Source organism: Pholcus phalangioides, unplaced genomic scaffold (genome assembly GCF_987345545.1).
Source record: "Pholcus phalangioides strain wild (caught in Gottingen) unplaced genomic scaffold, Ppha-v1.0 ptg000013l_1, whole genome shotgun sequence".
Classification (NCBI taxonomy): Eukaryota; Metazoa; Arthropoda; class Arachnida; order Araneae; family Pholcidae; genus Pholcus; species Pholcus phalangioides.
Window position 1 is genome coordinate 33,300,237 of NW_028301606.1, and position 17,281 is coordinate 33,317,517.

The 17,281-nt window shown below is 32.6% G+C and overlaps 1 protein-coding gene across 4 annotated transcripts in view; it reads right to left on the reverse strand.

Moving 5' to 3' along the window:
* The window catches only part of LOC149078980 (cell adhesion molecule Dscam1-like), a 248,824-nt gene that overhangs the window by 114,766 nt on the left and 116,777 nt on the right, over window positions 1–17,281 (reverse strand). For all 4 annotated transcript variants that reach the window (XM_089241226.1, XM_089241225.1, XM_089241224.1 and 1 more), the window contains exon 7: window positions 6,650–7,057. In XM_089241226.1, coding sequence (XP_089097352.1) covers window positions 6,650–7,057 — 408 coding nt within the window. The remainder of the gene's footprint in view (window positions 1–6,649; window positions 7,058–17,281) is intronic.

Sequence of the window (17,281 nt, forward strand, 5' to 3'; positions counted from 1 at the left end):
CAAGCCCACTCAATATTTACCTCTACATCGATAATACCAACAGCAATATTGCGTTTGAGCCCCCCAGCTTAAAATATATATAATTTCATGATATTTTCAATAACTTTACGACTTTGCATGTTGTACTTTATATTATTTCTAGTTCGATAACTCGCTACTCAGTTTAAAATCCTCTCTGTACAAAATTATTCTAATATACATTCCCTCAAGCCTAGAAAATGACATGAAAAATTTGGTGAAAAGTGTGGTTTTATCTACTGGAAAAAATTCTCAAGGTTACTTTCTTATCTCACATCAGTGACCGCGAAATAATATGAGGTTGTGTGTTTCTTCCATAGAATTTTCGAGGTAATATTAAATCAAAAACATTGAACGGTAAACTATCAATGCTTTTTGAGAGATATAGATGGCTTTTTTTTCTCAGCCAGAGATATCAAGGAAACAGTTATTTTCCGGATATTATGCTGAGGTGAGCTCGGAAAGAAAAGTCATCACGTTTCCGCCGGGACTCGAACCCAGGCCCTCCTGCATACCGGGCAAGCATGCTACCATCTACACCACTGGAGACACATGAATCTGCCTTCCTAATTTCACGCACTGTGTCGTGAGGCGCTGAAGTAGAGACATTAGTAGCCTCTCTTAACTTCAGGAAATGGCCCCCGGGTGGGACGGTTTTTTGAGAGATATAGATGGCTTTTTTTCTCAGCCAGAGATATCAAGGAAACAGTTATTTTCCGGCTATTATGCTGAGGTGAGCTCGGAAAGAAAAGTCATCACGTCTCCGCCGGGACTCGAACCCAGGCCCTCTTGCATACCGAGAGTCCCGGCGGAGACGTGATGACTTTTCTTTCCGAGCTCACCTCAGCATAATATCCGGAAAATAACTGTTTCCTTGATATCAATGCTTTGTTTATCAGTGAGAAGATTTTCTGGAGATTCATGCACAAGCTGGGTTTCTTTTAAAAATTGCTATGAGAGAAACATTATTTTTGTCGATTTAAAAACATATTTAAAAACTTTGATTTTGTCTTATGCTCTTAATTTTATTTAAAATCCAAAAATCGTATAACAAATAAATTATGCATCTGATCTTAAAAAAATAGACTTCCATTGCTTATTGATTTCTCTGATTGTTTATTTCCGAAATAATCATATTAAAACTTTACAGAAATGTTACATCCTTTATAGGGGCTTCTTCTCACAATGTAAGCTCGTACAGTGAAGAAGCTTTTACGATCTTTTTTCGAACATGATAAAAAATATTGAATTTAAAATAAAAACCGACGAATCATATCCCACTTATTTTCAGTCATAGATGCACTGTGAACTTTAACTTAGAGGAGGGTAATTAAAATATCTTGAAATTCATTGGAAATTTAGTGCGGGTTAGTTTTTCCGAAATCTGCCAATCCATAAAGGGGTTGGAATAACAAGCTCCACATTTTTCTAGAAATGAAATTTTATATTACTTATATTCCAATTTCAATAGCATGATTTTCAAATTAAAAAAAAAAAATAAGTCAAGATAAACCAAGTGTCTTTGTAAGAATTAATGTTTAAATTATCTTAAAGGTCTGGACACACATATCCGCACCGTGCCCGACACGTGCGTCGGCCGAGTGTAGGTCATCACGCGGTCAAAGAATAATTCTTTGCTAAGCAGTGCAGCCGTTCACACATATCCGCACCGTAGCCGAGCATCGTCACCGCACCGCGTCCGCACCGTCACCAACTAGTTTATTTTATATTTTTACGATGACGGTGCGGTCTCGGGAGAGAGAGAGAGAGAGCGCAGATTTTTTTTATAAAAGAGGAGAGAGCTCATCTATTTTATGTCGCTTCTCAATTTTCATCAATTGTTGAATTATTAATTCTGTTTATTTCTTGATTTTAATCAATTTCCGCATTATTACTTTTAGTAATTCTGAATTTTCAATAGTTATGGAATTATTTCTTCCGTTAATTCTAAATTTTAAAATCTATTCCAAAATTATTTCATTTATTAATTCTGAATTTTCTCTCTCTCTCTCTCTCTCTCTCTCTCTCTCTCATTGGTACGGAAATTATTTCTCCCAATTATTTTTAATCCCTCGATTCTAAATTTTTCATTAGTTTCGGAAACGGTTTCTCACATTAGTTTAAAATTACCCCCATCAATTTTTTTCTGCTAATTCACATTTTTGTAGTTTTTTTTTTTCTATGGGGTATTTCTTAGCGTTCGTGTATATTCATTCATGATGCCGATTCCCTCCTCTCCACAAAATATATGAAATCTTGTTAAGGGGGGGGGGGTGTTCTAAACATTTTTCGTGTCCCGAAATTGTTCAGGCGCATTTGGCCTCGGTTCTGTGGCACTAGCGTAATATGTAGAAAACATATGGATAAACATTTTCACAACTTTGATCTCAAAACCAAGTTTAAAATTATGTTTCATAGCATATAACGAAATTTTGCCGGGGAGATTTTTGTTAAAATAATAACATAAACTTGGAAAACTAACTGGGTTGAATTTCTGATGCTCTATAAATGAATAATTGTTTTGGTTTCAATATAAATTAGATAGAAAACGGTTCGAAAATTTTTGGGTATTTCTTTTATGTGAAAATATAGGAGACATTTTAAATTTGGTACTCACATGAGACGCAATATGTTAAGCCATAAATGCTCAACCCATGTCCTGTGCTCCAAATGTGGCCCTCGGAAGCATTTGATGCGGCTCGTGACAACAAAAAACAAAACGAACCTCTCAAGTGGTCTCAAGCATATTTCATCACTTGAGCATAAATCACTTGAGCGACTAGCGGCACACCTCCAGTTCACTTAAGTGGATCGTGATACATTTGCAGATTATCCTATTGAGTGGTTAGTGGCATATTTCCAGATCTCGAGTGGTCCGCGGCACGCTTGCAGATCACTTAAGCGGCACGTGACATTTCTTTTTAGATAATCTTGGAGGATCGAGGCTCATTTCTGAATAACTTAAGAAGTCCGCGAAATATTTCAAAACAATGAAGTGGCCCACACCTTCCAAAAATTCGAGCACCTTTGTGCGAAATATCAGACAAAGACGTTTCAGCGACTGGAACTTTGGCAATGAGTGCTTTAAATTATTATCGAATACTGGTGAGGTAGTATCATTGAATCAAGCCCCGGCAGACTAAACACCCCAATTGTTATTAATTTTAATATCCATCTGCCATCTGCAAAGGAGCCAATTTTTAGTTTAGAAGATTCCGCGTAGACACACAGAGTAAAGATATGCGCGCTCTTTCGTACAATATGCTCCTACTGAGCTGAGATACACTTCTCCCTGGTGTTATCGGAATTTGACACCATCTGCCCCTACAGGTGATTATATTTATGGTGGCGGTTGACACTGAATAAAAACGAGTGTGTACGTGAGGAAGAGAGTACCCCTCTCCCCCACAGATTGTTTTAATTTCTATATGACTTTTTTTCTTCTCTCCCCTTTTATCACTCGGTAAATAATCTCCGCTCTCCAAACTATAAACAAGAATGAATATAGTCAAACTAAGCAAATGGCCGTCTTTTTATTTTCAGCTGCATTTAAAGATCCTATCCTTTTTTGCGGGTTTGTCACATACAAAAAATCTATAGGAGGTCAATCCAAAATAAAAATTTCTTTAGAAAACATATACAGATAGATAAAAAAAAAATTATATACATGTATAGACTATTTACAGAAATGTTTAGAACAATTAATTAATGTTAATTTACGCTAGGGCTATTATATCCAAATCACTCTTGTTAATTAATTTACTGAACATTTTGATTACACCGAACCGGCTGCAAAGCCTTGAAGCAATCGACACAGCTTCGTTAAGCTAGTAGTCAGCATACGGCAGCGACACGGGCAACACACGGAAATGTGTGGTCTGAAGAGGAACGAGCCGAGCCACGGCCAACTGACGCCCGAGCTGCGGTCCTGGCACGGTGCGGATATGTGTGTCCAGACCTTTATACGTCATAATAACATAATGTACGTAGACATTGTCTTTCCTTTGTCCTAAAGAACGAATCAGCTTCGTCAGATTTTGTTCATGAAACGCAAAGTAGTAGTTAAGATAATCAGTGTAGAGTTAATTTTATATTGTCAGGAATTCTATCGAATGTATTTGTTTTACTAGTTTATGAAGTGTATTACTGAAATGTAATGTGTGTTGAAACTGATGCATGGCCATCATTGGCATCCAATAAACAATACAGAGGGATAATGCTACTTAAAACTCATTTTTTTCTAAACGACTTTCTAACGACGTTGAGACGTTTCCGAATATATATATGGCATTGGTTTTGTCAGATTTGTTCTACTTTCTGGGATGAAATGAAAGATTAGTTCCAATAGTAAAATGCATAAGCAGCGTACAAATTACGTTGGAAGTGTGCGGAATGAAATCAGTAATAATCTGAATATAAATAAATAAAGATTACTGATATATCACCATGGTATAAATGTAATAATATATATAGAATAAAATAGGAAAATAAATAACCAATTGAAAGTGAAAGTTCGACTTAAAAATTAGTGACTGCGGACTATATTGGCATGTTGGCATTATGCATTGTCTCAAAAACTACATACAATTTAGGAAAACTAACATCAGTTTTAAAATATGCAATCCCCAATATACCCTATAGACATTAAAATTTCATTGGGAACATTAATGTTTTTTTTTGGGCAGTGCAATCAATTGGATCAATGTACACAAAAATCAATATTACTGATTTACCCTTTCATGAAGAATAATAAGAAGTTTGTATCACCAACCAAGCCTTCTATAAAGAAACAAAACCTGCGTGTGATGTAAACATAGAATACAACATATTAGAGATCATGATGTAGTGTAAAAATAGTTTTTCTACATCCATTATCTAAGACACCCCAGGAAGGAAAAGAAATCTAGTTACCGGAGAAATATATATATATATATATATATATATATACACACACACACACACAAGTGTATAAATGCTGAAATCCTCGTCATACAAAAGTCTGCAATGTGGTATTTTATTCCACAATGGATGAATGTGGAAATGCGATATATCTCATCCACAATTTCATATAGGCATAAATGCTTTACGAAACGTTTGTAATAATGAAGGAACCCAGAAGTCTATAGATTATTTTTCTTTTCGTTTTCTTTTCATACACAGTCGTATTTATCATCCATTCCCTGCATTTACTTTTTCTTTTCTGAGTTTATTTCTTTCTACTGGTTTTTGTCCGGAAACGAAAGTCGATATCAGCGGCGTTTTGACGTAAGCCTCTTCTCAATGAGCCGAATGAGGTTATCTACTATCACCCAGCTGCGGTCAGACAGAGGTATGTACATTGTCCATCTATCAGAGGGAGAGCTCCACGGTTTTTTTCCCTTCTGCAAAGAATTTCTAGGACCATGTACACACACACACACACAGATATATATGGGTTGCCTGGACAAAGAACGGAAACTAAACTCAGATCTCTTTCACAGCCTGCTTTTACGTGGATACATCCACGTTCTGGATAAGTCTTTTGAATTTCTCTCCCCTTTTCTGGTATAAAATTCTTTCGCTGGAAGTCTTGGTGTGTGTTTTGCTGGTTCTAGCTTAGAATCCAGTCATGTGGTTGCTGCTAGATTTTTGTTGCTTTTTTTTTTCTCCGTCATACGTTTTTTTGCCTTTCTTCAGAATATATATTTTTTTTACCCGATATCTCTCTATTCAAGAATATTTTCGTTTCTACTTGAAGTTTCCCCCTTATCTTCATCCTATTTTTCCTCTACTTTGGTTCTTTTCATGAGCTATTCCCCTCGGAATTCTTTTCGCTAATCTATAATAATAAAAAAAAATAACTCACGAGAGAAAAGGAATAATCGAGTGAGCTCTTATGAGTGCATATTTCTCTAGCATTTCCATCGGTTCTATTCAATTCCTATGCTTTGGTATGGATTATTTATCATTTTTACTGAGAAGTGCCAATTGGTTAAGTATTTTTCCTGGAGGGAAAACTACGGAAATATACAATAATTTATTTTTATGATACTTATATAATCAAAAGCAGTAAGTTAAAAACAGTTAAGTAGGTGAATTCTACTTCACTTTCATTTAGTATGAGTGCGTTTGAAATTAAATATACACTTACTGGGCCAATCGTTTGTAAATAGAAATTCAAGTCTATTATGTGTAAAACTATTTTTTTTTTCCAAACAGTCATAAATAATATATCTAAGGAGCGATGATTGAGGTTATTGGAGGAATTTTGATACCCGTGAATGTAAATTAGATCTTCATCGCAAACAATGAAATAAACATTCAACAATGAGATCTAATTATTGCAGAGACTTTACGAATTAGGAATTCTACGATACAAACATGTATAGTCATGAAGTTTCTTCTTTTTAAAAATATAGCACGTTAAATTGTATGCTCTGTATTAGTGACTCTGTGCTCAAGTTATCGAGATTGCATTCAAAACAAAAATGGATAAACCATGATCCATTTGTATTCTTGTTCAAAACTTGCACATTCCTCTTTTTTAAGTAGTCATTATGTTAATTTTGATAGCTTTTAACGACAAAACATTATGAGTGATTCAAATTTGGATGCCAATAAAATAATTGAATAATCATTCATAATTATTTACCTTTGCTCCATGTCACGATAGGAAGTGGATATCCAGAAACAGGACAGTTGTAAGAAAAACTGACACCGTCAACAACTGTGATGTTATTCATAGCACGTATGTAAGGAGGACCAGTGATATCAACGCGTTCACGATGAATAGAAAAACCAGCTTCGTTTTGGGCTCGGCACTCGTACAATCCACCATCTTCCGACCGAGCCGAAGTAACGTTGACGAAACTGACAACTTCTCCAGCTGTGCTTACGAAATCCCCGTATTGAACTCTGTGATTCTCTGGTATCTGCCTCGTATCCAGCATCCATATGACTCGTGGAAGAGGATTTCCGATAGCGATGCAACGTAAAGAGAAGCGATCTCCAGGTTGGACCACTTGCCTGTTGAAGACCGACTTCAAAACAGGAGCATCCTCTGAAAAATCCAATATATATATATATGTTTCATTTATTTATAAACTATCAAAAATATGTGCACCTTCATCTCTCATTGACTTCAATTAAAACGTCTATATGCGCATTAGGTCAACTGATTCAAATAGAAAATATTTCCAAAAAAACATAGCATAAATTCAGTGACGAAGAAATAACAATCTATGCAGTAAGTATTTTTAAATAAGTGATTTTGTGACATACTATACTGTTCTATAATTAATTTTGGCGTTAAAATATAGAATCTATTAATTTGCGTAATGTTTTAGATTATGAATCACACTTGCTTTCAAAGGGAATTTATGCACTGGAGGGATTCCGTAATTTACCCCTTGACGTATTGAACTAGTGAGACGTCGATCCTACAGGCATAATTCCAGCGAGATGGAACATCCAAATTACGTGTAAAACGTTATATACGTTATTCACGCTCCAAGGAACTGTACAGTTATAGTTGTAGTTAATTATTTTTTTATATCAACGAACTGGTCTCAAAAATCCAATTAAAAAGTTATTGCACTGTCTCTCCTGAGGCCAACAAGAAATATTCGTGTTCAAGTTCGGAAAAAAAAACAGCACAGATGAGGGAAAGAAGTTCGTAATTAATGCTGTTATTTTCCAACTGTCCTCCTTCTTTTCACTTCAAATATCTCAGCGAATATTGCTCTTAGGCACGCGGGATATTTTTCTGTACTCAAGAGAGACAAAACAACAATTTTATATTCGTGTTTTTGGGGACAGGGTGTCCGTATAAAACTTACTTTTTTATGAAAATAACTTTCAATATAAATGACGTTTCTGAGTTTTACACGTTGTTTGGATACTTTCTCTAATTGGAAATACACCTTTAAGATCTGTTCACCTCTAGCAACTGTTGTTCGCCAATAAAATGCAGCAAGGAAATATACATTCGTTAGTTCTTTTTCTTTCTTTTTTTCCTTTTATAAAGTATGTATTGTTAGTAAGCACATAAAAACGACATCCTATTTTTATTTTTTTTTTACTTTTAAACCATACACCACCTAGGCTCTGTCGACATTCGTCAATTTCAGCCCTTGTCCCGGTTAAGGTGCTGGATGGTGTCGAGAAACTATTTTCCATATACACAGAATACATACATAAAAATAAAGTTTAAAAAAGCTTACAAAATAAAAAAAAGGAACAGACAAAAGAAATCCTAGATTAATTACAATATATACATATCATGATCACTACATCCTACTGGCAAAAAATCACTGGGAATATAAGAGAAGTGACAGACAATTGTAAAAAGGAATAAACATGTCTGAAAAACGCATCATTTGAAAACCATTTAAATTTAACCAAAGCAAATATTACAAACATTATTGTTGAATTCAGAGAATCATTGTTATTGTGTTCATATAACATTGTTGATACCCGTGCATTGTTCATATCAGGCATTTTTTAAAGATTATTCTTCATGTCAAAGATATTGCTGAAAGTTTATCATTCATGCCTGATTGTTGAAAACTGGTCGTTCTTGCTAGACATTCTTCATAATTTTATTATTTTATATTCATTTTGTTATGCATATATTAAGAGTAAACATTGAATAAATAAGATTTAATTAGTTATAGCTATATTTTGTGATCCTTAAATTTATTATTAAAAGATACACATTAAATGAATAAGACGTAATTAACGATTGTGATGATCCAGCCGAAGTGTCTCGCGTCCAAACTTTCTGTACCCGAAAAATTACTGCGGTTGAATTCCAAAGACATTATTTCAGAATGCATGACCGCCAAGAGAACTTTCAAGTATGAATCTAATTATCTAGCACACTTAGTTTATACCGCAAGACGTATTTTATTAATGCCTGGACGCCGTTGCATGCAGAAAATAACTGTGGCGTGACAAAAATTACCAATGATCAATTTATGGTCAACTGAAAATCAAATTTAATTTCTAATTTTCAATTTTCTCATCTCCTTTCAGGTTTTGTAAGTTGAATTGACCTGATTAGGTTTGATTGGAATATGAAAGCCTGCGGGATTCATTCATATAATGCTTCAAATTAAAATATGTGAAATTTCATAAAAAGTTTTCCATTCTACATGCAAAATCACACTGATCAGACAAAAAATTATACACTACTATGTTCTGATGATTTATTATATAAAATTACAGTTGTGACACATTGGAGTAAAGAAGGTGTTTTTACAAAGGAAATTATGTTCGAGAAGAAATTTGCTCAGTTAATTAATTTTTCTTATAAAAAAAATACGCGAGAGCACAATAATTAAATTTCAAAATAAGGGGGATGAATTATCTTTCCTTTCTATTTCTGAGATAATAATGCAATGAAGTGAACTTTAATATCGTTAAAGATTTTCCATAGTTTTTCCTCCTTAAATAAGGTCATCAATCACAATGTCAAAATATTTCTCACGTAGGAAAAAAAAAATGATTGCGGGAAGTCAGTCTTCATTCGTATTTTGAAGAAGTGTCAAAAGAACACCTGAAAAATTGGCCGAGCGATGAATAATGGATAGAGATTAACTCCGTCTTTTCCGTGAATTCTTATCTCTTTTCGACCTTTTTTTTCATAATTTTGTTCTTTCTACCTCATTTGAAGAGAAAAATTTGGTGAGGAATTATGAATGGACTTTAGATAGAGTTACAAGAAATTTCTTTTTCCAAGCTTTCAGTTACAGCCGGAAAATAAAATGAGAAGAAAAACTTTCTTTTTATACAATCTAAAAATAACATTGTGAGCTGCGTTGAAGTAATATTATCGTTTATTATGCGTATATTTTAGAAGTAGGAGAAGAAATGCTTTGAATATTTATCATTTTATGAATTTGTTTATAAAGCAAAACCATTAAATATTCTTTTTTTTTAGTTTCAATATTTTCGGTTACATAAGTTTTTATTATTATTTTTATTTAAATAGATGTGTTTGAAACAGGGAAAATATTTTTTTTTTCTGAATAAAGTACATTTTTTTTGAAGGACAATAGGAATATTTTGTTTTGAAAATAGGATTTGGGTTACATAGAGGTGACATCATTACTGAATCTAAATGTGTACTGTATGGTATGACATTCTTTTGTATGTATATATACAAGCCCATGCAGAATCATTCATCTGGAAGAATCTTCTCAATTTACCTTCCTGGAAATAAGGCATGGAATAACAAGTTTCGTACTAAGAAAATTTCCCGTTTCAAAATTATGAGTTTCGGTTGCATTACACCTATTAGCAATGCCACTTAAGCTCAATCTAATAACCTAAATCTTGGATTCAGATCATTATTTTTTGTCATTAAATTATATGTTGGAATCCTGAATTGTATCATAAATTGTATACCGTCATGAAGATTTATTGAACGTGATGTTTTCCCATATATGGTGAAGATTTGATACCAGTTATCTTAAACTGATTATTCAGGGTATAATAAGAAAGCCCCCTTTTTATACTGGAATAAGTCATGAACCGTTGATCGTAGAAGCATACTTCCAACTGAAAACCAGCCAAATAACTTGTAGGACTCAGGTACATCTTTTATATTCCAAGGAGTTGTATAGTTACTAAAACAAAAAAAAAATCCTTGTACCCCGTCCTCAAACTTTTAGTTATAAATTTAAATGTCTCCCTTCAGCCCAACAGCAGCAAAAAAATTAATGTTTTATGTGCATCATTCGTTGAGATATTTGAACTCGAAAAGTACTAAAAATGAAGGGAAAACATATATGAACATTAGAATGAACTTGTCCGTTAGTTTGTGTGATTATTTCCTTTAATTTTAGCCATTTTCGACTTCAAATACCTCAGTAAATATTGCACTGGAAAACGTGTATTTTCAATTGAGTTTTTCAAGATAGGGTGATCAAATAAAAATTTATTTTTTTTATTTTAATTAAAAAAATAACTATTGCATTATTAATCACGTATCTGAGGTCTACACGTTATTTGGATTTTTTTCAACACGTTATTTTTCAATAGGAATTATGCTCGTAGGATAAACGGTTCGTGAGTTGTATCACGATAAAGGGATTTTTCTATGAAGCAAGAAAATATATATGTATACATAGATATTTTCAGTTCCAAAATTTAAAAATTCAGAAATGTAATTTTATAATTAATATAAATAAATTTAAAAAAAATATATATATAATTGAATTTCTGTGTCTGTGTGTTCTCTATACAAATGTACAAGTTTAGATCGATCGTCACCAAATTTTGCATGTATACCATATACCAAACACACCCCAGGATTGAACGATAGGCTACTTCAAAAGTTCGTCAGAGAGGGCAAATGCCCGAAATGGCCGAAAAACTGTCGGGTAACAATGGTTCCTTGGCCTCAACAATCACTTTCGGAATGTTTACTTTGGTTATCCTGGTTCCCTAGCAATGCGTTTCAGAAATGGTTTATTACTTTTCAATCCTCCCAGTAATTGAAGAAAACCCGGACAGTGCCGGGTTTTATAGCTTGTAACTCTATAAGAGCAACGAAATAAAATAAATTACTTTCACCCCAATAATTCATAACGAATTTGAATGCTTTGTAATATATACTTATGGATTTGCCCAAAAATACAGATACCATATTCGTAAACTATTGATTCGTACATAATATATTCAAGAGCAATGCTCATGAATTACTCTCTTCCCCACTTAAACAAGATAGATCTTCAAAATCAACACATTACAACCTGTTCCTACTTCATTTTCGACTAATTCAGGATTTTTGCCGTTCTCTCACCGCGTTCGTTGGTAACGATTTTACTCGAAAGTTGTGATCCCACGCGTTAACATGTTTCCACGTTGGTAGATTTCTGGCAAATTTAAAGGGCATTGTGTTTCTTTTAACATCAGTAAACGAAATCAGCACTGTTTTGATCACATTTAACGCTGTATCTGCATAATAATTATTCTCCGCAGCGAGTTTTATGCAAATAGTATAATTTTAAATATCATTTCTTGAATCATGCATGTTTAAAAACAGAACCACATATAATACAGTAACTCATACTACTATGGTTCTGAATTAATACATAATCTTTTTCCCTGACGTCATACGAATATGTTATAATGACTATATTATTAGATACAGAATAATAAATTTAATTTATTATTCTGCAACTAATTTTATACTTAGTAATGCCATTTAATTACAGTGGAACCTTCCCTATCGGACACTCCCAGTTAACGGACTCATTTCTGATTTCCGGTCCCAAAGATGGGGCTTTGATGTATAAAATTTCCAGATAGGGACACTCTTGATAGCGGACAATGAATGAATGAACGCCAGGGGCTCCGCCACTGGACTTATCCCGTTGCCGAGATCTCTTCCAGCCCAGCTTCCGTGGCAGAGTCTGGAACAAAGTGAGTGCACCTAACAGTCTGAGTGTGTAGCTGCTGTTGTGCCTGATATTTCAATCTGCCATCTATGCTTCAAATTGCGAGTGAAGTGTAATGATTGAATATTTTTAATTCTGTAGGCCTGTTGCTCTCTGTGGCGAGACTTTTTAACGAGGAGTTCGGATCGCATTCGCGCCTTGAAGTTGGGAACCACAGAAAACCAACTTCAGCCGACCGCCACTGTGTTCGAACCCGGATCCTCGCTATGCGAGTCCGTCACTATGATCACTCGACCACTACAGCGGCTAGAAAGCGGATAGTAAAGTTAGACAAATTCTTTGTTTTTCAATACTAATTTATTAATTTTTGTTCATTAATCGAGAATTTATCATATTCAACGGTGATTATGTATAATTTCAAGCTCGTATTGGTAAATATGATAATCCGGCAATAAATTACTTGATTAATTGAACGTAACTATGGTCTACGACAGTGATTCCGAATGGTAATTTTGATTTGATTTGCACATGATAATGCGTGTGGAAAAAAGTCAACATTACAAGACTGATAATTGATTTTATGTTATTATCTTCATTATTTTATGTTATCATCTTTATTATTTTATGTTATTATCTTCATTATTTTATGTTATTATCTTCATTATTTTATGTTATCATCTTTATTATTTTATGTTATTATCTTCATTATTTTATGTTATTATCTTCATTATTTTATGTTATCATCTTTATTATTTTATGTTATTATCTTCATTATTTTATGTTATTATCTTCATTATTTTATGTTATTATCTTCATTATTTTATGTTATTATCTTCATTATTTTATGTTATTATCTTCATTATTTTGTTTAATCTTATCTATTTTATCTATATTATAATGAAATCGTAATTGTTTATCTTATCTTAAGTTAATTCATTTTTATTGTGAAATATGTGTAGTGCACGTATCGTGTATGAGTAAAAATAATTGACTGGTTTAATGAAGACAAGACAGGTTATAAATTTTTCCATATTTTTCAGATTTTCCATTATTTGGGAAGTATGTATAATAGCCGGTGAGAGGGACATTTTTTGTAGTGAAATTTCAAATCAAACTTTATTTATCGAGACAATTGGTGATTATGCATGTCCACCAAACCGATGTTCACATTTGCACATCAATATATATATTTTAACATAAACATTTATAGGAACTAATTGCAACCGAAACTAAACGTCGTATAAACGTGGAAGTTGTATGAACACTGTACATCTTACCTCCTCATTAGCGGACAAACTTTTTAGTCCCGTTGGCGTCCGTTATCGAAAGGTTCTACTGCATATACACATTTTAAACTGATATAAAATTTAAAATAAATTACTTTTTAATTATTTAATAATTTAAATAAATTTATATTTTTTTTTTAAATTTAAGGTAAGTAGCTATTTTTGTTCACATCATGTATCATTACTTTATGTGATGCTGAACCAAACTGGTTCATTAAATACATTTCACTGATGTATCTCGATACCAGACTGGGGGCACGGCATTTTGTGGAGAAATATTGCAGTAACATAAACAATAAAGCAAATATTCAATTTTTACACTACGATTTAATCATAATCATCATGTTTCGTATTTATGAATGGTTTAAAATTTTTCCGAATTAATAAATAAAACGCATAACTTTATAATTTTGTGAACAACTATCGATAGCTGTGAGGTTTCCATACGATTTGTAAAAAGGAGAAAAAATATATATAATATGTATATACCCCTTTCAGACCCGAGCATTCATTTTTTTATGTTTTCAAGACACTTTTACATTTTTGATCTTCAAGAAGTTCATGAAACACATGAATGTAATTAAAATCTTTATTTTTTTCTTTTTTTTTGAAGAAAAAGTTCACTTCGATCAATCTTTTTCAACCAAGATGGTGCAAGGTTCATCTTCACATGCAATATTTTTTATTGCTAAATTTTATGTAATAAATCACCCTGGAGGCCACTTTCTCCTGGAAGTCATCTTCTAAACTCCGAAACTGCTGAATTTTGATGAACTCCCTCTCCTTCCCAAAAAGTTCATGTTTACCATATTTCTATCTAACTCAAAACATACACAATCCTTTAAGTTAGGGCTTGACTCCCTGAGGTAAATTTTTTTTCTACAGTGAGAAAAAGCAACCCGCGCATTTATCTATGCAGGGTCTGGATGGGATATAGTTAATTTCTGATCTGATAGCGCTATACTTATTAATTACTCGAAGAGATAACGAAAGTGTACTATTCGGATGTTATAAAACATGGAAATTGATCACATTGTCAAATAATAGTATATTCCAGCAAACTTCTTTGTGTACAAATCCTACTAAATTCTATATAATTTTTTCTGTACATAATTTTTAATAGGATTATTCATGGACTGTGTGACATATTTTTACTGTAGTAATAAAACTTTGAATACATTTTTCGTTTCGAAACTTGTGTGCTAATGGAATTTAAACTCTATTCTCTGTTCGACTTATGTTTGCAATTTTTCAGTTTTTAAATTTTTGTAGAAAATTAGTTAATATTTTTATACATTCTGAAGAGTGAACGAGAGTTATTTTAAATGATATATGCGTTCTCCGCTATCTCCGATATTTCAGCTTAAATTCACCCTGACGTGGGTAGTTATAATTTTCGAACAGAAAATCGGGAGCATATTTTCTCCCTTTATTTATACCCGTTAACGCCATTTCAGAAATAAGGAGCACATGTTATCTTACGAGTCCCATACATAATGACATTTACTCTGGCATTTTGCAGGTAGAACACCCCCAGATAAAGGATTGGATATTGAATTAGCGCGTTGCATTCTTCGAACCGATCTATATTTCAACAGTCTACTTAATCGGATTACGCATGTACTCACACACGAAGCGAAATTGAATTAATAAATATGAAATGCTTCGTTTCGAGTAAATAAACTCAGCTCTAAGGATTAGTCTTTTATATCAAGGATAAACGTGAAATTCCATTTTTCCACGTAGTAGCTAAAAACGTAAATAAAGGTGCGTTAAAATACTCGATTAATGCATAATCTTTGAAGTTTTAAAGATTATATTCCCTCGTATACAAGGATTGTGTTTCGATTTTCTGAGTCGAATAGAAATCATTTTTAATAATATTATTATTCAATGCATAGAAAGTATTTCTTTGGAATAATTTGCTACGATTTTGTTATTTTACGCTTATTTTCGTAATTCAGAGGAAACGTGATGCCTTTTCCGTCTCAAAAAAATTATATGAAATTGGACTCAAATCTGATTAAAGTATTTGTAATGCGAATGTACACTTGACCGAAAAAGGAAAATATCTCCAGAAACTTTCGTATAAAATTTCTTCATATTGTTGTTGTACTCCACTTTTATACTTCCCACATAGCCGGAAGCGTATTCCTGAAATTAACTCATGAACAAATAATAGTTCTTATACGAAAATAATTATGGCAGACGGTAATTATATTTTAGGAAAAAACGAAATGTAAAAGGTAATAACTACTTGCGTTTTATTTTTACTTCAAAGTTTATAAACTAAATAAGAGTAAATAAAACATACAAAAGTTTCAGTGAATATACTGTGCAATTTTTCTCATTGTAAGGAGAATCTTTATCGAAAAATGGAATATGATTAATGAGTGTGGAGTTGGTAAACAAGGAAAAAAAATGCTTCACAATCATTTTCTTAAGAAAAAAATAATAATTACCTTAATTACTCGAACTCAATCACTTTTAGCCGATGATGATAATTCAGCAGTTGATGCTGATGCAGGTATGGTGGGGAAAAATTATGTTCATTTCCATTTTTTATTTTTTTTTATTTCAAAAATGAAAAATATTTAATTTTTCACTTTATAGATTTATAAAGGAAGTTTTTTTTTTTAAACCACTGTTGTAATTATAAGTGTATATCGATTTGAATCTTTTTTTAGCTTGCTTTCAAGAATTCCAAGAGTTTCCATTTTCATAGCTTCAAAAACATAGGTTTTTATTTCATCTTGTGTGTAAGCTGATAGCAGAGTAAGAAAAATTACATAGTTGGTTTTACATTGTTCCTTTGTGTTTTATGTATGCGTTCTTGGCTAATTTAGACACAAAATTATATACAATTTATGTTTATATATAATAGTTATATTTTAGCATTGTTCCAGAAATGCATACTGTTTTTTTTTCTTTTTCCCCTTTTCCTCCTGCCCAGAACTGATGTTTAACGTAACTTTACAAATGATTTCTTCTCACTCCATACAATATTTTCTTCACTCTTCTCGTTTTCGTCTTCAGATCTGCGACTGAAAATGACACCATGGAAAATGTATTTTGTCTTCAATAATTTTTGCTTCAGAAAAACCGAGTTTAACAAAAAGGGAGGGAAAATGCATGAATATGTGCTGTCCTGATGTATTTTGTAATTTTTTCGTACATATATTCTAAAGTTTACGCTTTGTTTCTGTCTGTAACGTTCACACACTCTGGTTATAAAAGATCTTAGTTTGGTTTGCAAAAAAAAAAATAAATAAATAAACTCAAAACGAATACATTTAATATGGTGTTATTAATATTTCAATATGCGAATAGTTTACCCAGTTTTTAAAAAGCTGGGTAAATTTTTGGAAGTTCGTATAAGAGCTAGCTTTATATGAATAAAAGAAATTTTAATAATTAATCCAGCTTTCATGTGAACTTCAAAGAATTTACCTAGTTTTTATGTCATTGATTAATTCTGTTTTCTATGCCTTTTTTTTCCTGGGAAAAATAAATCAAATTTTTTGCCCCGCCTACAAACAAATAATTCTTCTTTTGAGCGGTCCGGAAAATTATTCGTGGAGTAATTATATA